This window comes from Oncorhynchus mykiss, unplaced genomic scaffold (assembly GCF_013265735.2).
Source record: "Oncorhynchus mykiss isolate Arlee unplaced genomic scaffold, USDA_OmykA_1.1 un_scaffold_293, whole genome shotgun sequence".
Taxonomy (NCBI): domain Eukaryota; kingdom Metazoa; phylum Chordata; class Actinopteri; order Salmoniformes; family Salmonidae; genus Oncorhynchus; species Oncorhynchus mykiss.
In genome coordinates this window covers 172,567-177,793 of record NW_023493744.1, presented here as the reverse complement: position 1 = coordinate 177,793, position 5,227 = coordinate 172,567, and the positions used below count along the sequence as shown (strand labels likewise).

General features: G+C 50.1%; 1 protein-coding gene across 1 annotated transcript; it reads right to left on the bottom strand.

Moving 5' to 3' along the window:
- Positions 1-924: 924 nt before the first annotated feature.
- Positions 925-4,340, bottom strand: LOC118949586 (flocculation protein FLO11-like). Its single transcript, XM_036973707.1, has 6 exons — positions 4,314-4,340; positions 3,796-3,959; positions 2,959-3,705; positions 2,311-2,829; positions 1,590-2,220; positions 925-1,473 (listed from the first exon to the last, which is right to left on the bottom strand). Exons 1-6 carry the CDS (start codon positions 4,338-4,340, stop codon positions 925-927), a joined length of 2,637 nt encoding a protein of 878 aa, XP_036829602.1.
- Between the last annotated feature and the right edge of the window lie 887 nt (positions 4,341-5,227).

Genomic DNA, 5,227 nt, shown 5'->3' with positions numbered 1-5,227 from the left:
TGTTCAAATGCATTCAGCTCGTTCAAGCCTATAAGGTCAGAAAGACACACGCAGGCGCGGGCACACACACGCACACACACACACACACACACACACACACACACACACACACACACACACACACACACACACACACACACACACTTGGCATCAGGGGAAAAAACTTGGCATCAGGGGAAGTTTCCAGTTGTGAGTGCAGGCAGCAGTGTGTTGATTGCTTGGCCTAGATATATCGTGATCCTCGCTAGCTTCTCTCCTCCGGATGTGGTCATGTGATGCATCATGGAGATGGGGATGGGGTTTGTTAAGTTTCAACGGTTTATATCATAGACTGGTGAATGTATAGCGGTTTACATAAAGCATGCAGGAAATACAAAGTATTCATGTCATTGCGTGAATCGTTTACCGCTGCAGGGAACGTTCACGTATGCTCGTGAGATCAGGTGGCTCACTATTTTGAAACAGACAAACAATGAACAAGTCTATGGCCATGGTTTAGTTTATTCTATCGAATGATAGGGAGTTTCTCATACACTCACTGTACTACACTACTAAATGTGGAATAAGTCAAAGGGTATGAACACTTTCTGAAGTCACTGAAAAGGGTAAACTGTCAAACTTCCAGGAAAGCTGCATCCATGTCAACAACTGGAATGGCTCCTTCTTCCTCATCCATTCTGGATGTCTGTCACACCGAATATAAACTGAAACGCACACACTTATTTCTACAACTCAAGTAGAAACCTCAGATAGAAGGCCCTCCATCCCCAACAGACATCAGTTCTACAGTAATGGAGGACTGATTGCTGTTGGGAGTACTGGAGGTCTGATGGCTGTTGGGACTACTGGAGGACTGATGGCTGTTGAGAGTACTGGAGGACTGATGGCTGTTGGGGTTTATTATGGACTGAAGACAGTTGGGGTTTATGGAGAACTGATGGCTGTTGGGACTACTGGAGGACTGATGGCTGTTGAGACTACTGGAGCACTGATGGCTGTTGGGAATACTGGAGGACTGATGGCTGTTGGGAGTACTGGAGGAATGATGGCTGTTGAGACTACTGGAGGACTGATGACCGTTGGGTTACTGGAGGACTGATGGCCGTTGGAGTTTATGGAGGACTGATGGCTGTTGGGAGTACTGGAGGTCTGATGGCTGTTGAGAGTACTGGAGGACTGATGGCCGTTGGAGGTATTGGAGGACTGATGGCTGTTGGGACTACTGGAGGAATGATGATCGTTGGGGTTACTGGAGGACTGATGACCGTTGGAGGTATTGGAGGACTGATGGCTGTTGGGACTACTGGAGGAATGATGATCGTTGGGGTTACTGGAGGACTGATGACCGTTGGAGGTATTGGAGGACTGATGACCGTTGTGTCTACTGGAGGACTTATGGCTGTTGGGAGTACTGGAGGTCTGATGGCTGTTGGGACTACTGGAGGACTGATGGCCGTTGGGGTTTATGGAGGACTGATGACCGTTGGGGTTACTGGAGGACTGATGGCTGTTGGGAGTACTGGAGGACTGATGGCTGTTGGGGTTACTGGAGGACTGATGGCTGTTGGGAGTACTGGAGGACTGATTACCGTTGGGGTTACTGGAGGACGGATGACCATTGGGGTTACTGGATGACTGATGACCGTTGGGGGTATTGGAGGACTGATGACCATTGGGTCTACTGGAGGACTGATGGCTGTTGGGAGTACTGGAGGACTGATGGCTGTTGGGACTACTGGAGGACTGATGGCTGTTGGGAGTACTGGAGGACTGATGGCAGTTGGGGTTACTGGAGGACTGATGACCGTTGGGTTACTGGAGGACTGATGGCCGTTGGAGTTTATGGAGGACTGATGGCTGTTGGGAGTACTGGAGGTCTGATGGCTGTTGAGAGTACTGGAGGACTGATGGCCGTTGGAGGTATTGGAGGACTGATGGCTGTTGGGACTACTGGAGGAATGATGATCGTTGGGGTTACTGGAGGACTGATGACCGTTGGAGGTATTGGAGGACTGATGGCTGTTGGGACTACTGGAGGAATGATGATCGTTGGGGTTACTGGAGGACTGATGACCGTTGGAGGTATTGGAGGACTGATGACCGTTGTGTCTACTGGAGGACTTATGGCTGTTGGGAGTACTGGAGGTCTGATGGCTGTTGGGACTACTGGAGGACTGATGGCCGTTGGGGTTTATGGAGGACTGATGACCGTTGGGGTTACTGGAGGACTGATGGCTGTTGGGAGTACTGGAGGACTGATGGCTGTTGGGGTTACTGGAGGACTGATGGCTGTTGGGAGTACTGGAGGACTGATTACCGTTGGGGTTACTGGAGGACGGATGACCATTGGGGTTACTGGATGACTGATGACCGTTGGGGGTATTGGAGGACTGATGACCATTGGGTCTACTGGAGGACTGATGGCTGTTGGGAGTACTGGAGGACTGATGGCTGTTGGGACTACTGGAGGACTGATGGCTGTTGAGAGTACTGGAGGACTGATGGCAGTTGGGGTTACTGGAGGACTGATGGCTGTTGGGAGTACTGGAGGACTGATGGCCGTTGGGGTTACTGGAGAACTGATGACCGTTGGGGTTGCTGGTGGACTGATGACCGTTGGAGGTATTGGAAGACTGATGACCGTTGGGTCTACTGGAGGACTGATGGCTGTTGGGAGTACTGGAGGTCTGATGGCTGTTGGGGTTACTGGAGGACTGATGGCTGTTGGGGTTACTGGAGAACTGATGACCGTTGGTGTTACTGGAGGACTGATGACCGTTGGAGGTATTGGAAGACTGATGACCGTTGGGTCTACTGGAGGACTGATGGCTGTTGGGAATACTGGATGTCTAATGGCTGTTGGGGTTACTGGAGGACTGATGGCTGTTGAGAGTACTGGAGGTCTGATGGCTGTTGGGACTACTGGAGAATTTATGGCTGTTGAGAGTACTGGCGGACTGATGGCCGTTGGGATTTATGGAGGACTGATGGCCGTTGGGGTTACAGGAGGACTGATGGCTGTTGGGAGTACTGGAGGACTGATGGCCGTTGGAGTTTATGGAGGACTGATGACCGTTGGGGTTACTGGAGGACTGATGGCTGTTGGGAGTACTGGAGGACTGATGGCTTTTGGAGTTACTGGAGGACTGATGGCTGTTGGGAGTACTGTAGGACGGATGACCGTTGGGGTTACTGGAGGACTGATGACCGTTGGAGGTATTGGAGGACTGATGGCTGTTTGGGTTACTGGAGGACTGATGACCGTTGGGGTTACTGGAGGACTGATGACCATTGGAGGTATTGGAGGACTGATGGCTGTTGGGAGTACTGGAGGACTGATGGCTGTTGAGACTACTGGAGGACTGATGGCTGTTGGGAGTACTGGAGGACTGATGGCCATTGGGGTTTATGGAGGACTGATGACCGTTGGGGTTACTGGAGGACTGATGGCTGTTGGGGTTACTGGAGGACTGATGGCTGTCGGGAGTACTGGAGGACTGATGGCTGTTGGGAGTACTGGAGGCCTGATGGCCGTTGGGGTTACTGGAGGACTGATGACCATTGGAGGTATTGGAGGACTGATGGCTGTTGGGAGTACTGGAGGACTGATGGCTGTTGAGACTACTGGAGGACTGATGGCTGTTGGGAGTACTGGAGGACTGATGGCCATTGGGGTTTATGGAGGACTGATGGCCGTTGGGGTTACTGGAGGACTGATGGCTGTTGGGAGTACTGGAGGACTGATGGCTGTTGGGAGTACTGGAGGACTGATGGCTATTGGGATTACTGTAGGACTGATGGCTGTTGGGAGTACTGGAGGACTGATGGCCGTTGGGGTTTATGGAGGACTGATGGCTGTTGGGAGTACTGGAGGACTGATGGCTGTTGGGAGTACTGGAGGCCTGATGGCCGTTGGGGTTTACGGAGGACTGATGGCCGTTGGGAGTACTGGAGGACAGCTGCAGCACAGAGAATAGAGTTTTATCTTAACGCAGCCCTGCTTTCCCCTCACTCTTCCCGAAACTCAGAGGGGGGAAGGAGTGGCAAACGTTAACCCCGAAGAGAGAAGGGTAGGGCAGAGAGCTGGAGGCTTCACACTCTATCCTCCTCAGCTGCCAGGGCTGCGCCCTGTGTTGACCAACTCTTCTTACATCCCTTAGGAGGGTTAGAAGGGCGGATTCCTACTGCAGCTGCAGCATAGGACTGCTTACCTACAGGTCTGGCCTGGTTCACTGTTCAGCTGGTTTAGGGGCTACAATGGGGCCAAGTCTGCTGGACAGGCAGAAGTTGAAGGCTTTACCTTCTTGTCACACTTTGGACGCGACAGTGGGCTCAAACATCTCCGTGGGTTGTCACCGGGGCTTTGAGGAGGTCCACCTTTTCTTTCTCTGTTATTAATCTGGATAAATTCAGCCAAAACACCCTTTCTCCCACCACCATTAGGCTCATGGTACGACTACAGCCTTGTATGGCACTACGGGAGGAACGGAGGTCACAGGTGTGTAATCACACAGATCTCCTGCCAAGCATCTGGGTCAAGAGTCCAAGTCCAGTTGCTCCTCCTCCAGTAGCTCAGCCTGATAAGCCAACAATTTTTAAATTTATTTAATTTAATCTTTATTTAACCAGGAAGGGCTCATTGAGATTTGAAATCTCTTTTTCAAGAGCGTCCTGGCCAAGTTAGGTAGCACCAAGTTATTACACAACTACAGACAGACAACATGCAAAACTACAAGTAATCTAGTAAAAACCATAGAATTCACAAGAGTATAACAAAATCAAAAACAGCAAATTAAAAACACTGACAGGTCAGGGGATCAGTCTCAAAATCCTTCATCTGTGATTTAAAAACACCAATCGGGACAAGTTCTTCCAGTTTAAAAGTATTTTGTAAGGTGTTCCAAGACGATGGTGCAGAGTACATAAAAGCCCTTTTACCAAATTCAGTTGGGACATTTGGAACAGTTAGCAGGATAAAGTCCAGCGAACGAAGAGACGACCCGCCACATTTCTGAACAATAAAAATGCCCAAATAAAAAGGTAGTAAACCCAAAATGACTTTGTAAATAACAGTATACCAGTGACTGAGCCTACGAATGACTAGAGAAGGCCAGCCAAACCTGGTATACGAAGTGCAGTGGTGCGTAAAAAGTGCAGTTTAAAATAAATCTCAAAGTGCCATGGTAAAGGGTGTCAATTGATTTTAACACTGAGCGGAAGCATTCAT

What these genes read in the sequence shown, in the direction of transcription:
- LOC118949586 (XM_036973707.1), bottom strand. Translation starts at nt 4,340, where the DNA reads ATGTTTGAGCCCACTGTCGCGTCCAAA. An exon ending in AGTACTCCCAACAGCCATCA is followed by an intron (nt 3,706 to 3,795) that starts GTCCTACAGTAA and finishes TCAGTCCTCCAG; the next exon opens with TAACCCCAACGGCCATCAGT. An exon ending in GTCCTCCAGTAACCCCAACG is followed by an intron (nt 1,474 to 1,589) that starts GTAATCAGTCCT and finishes AACGGTCATCAG; the next exon opens with TCCTCCATAAACCCCAACGG.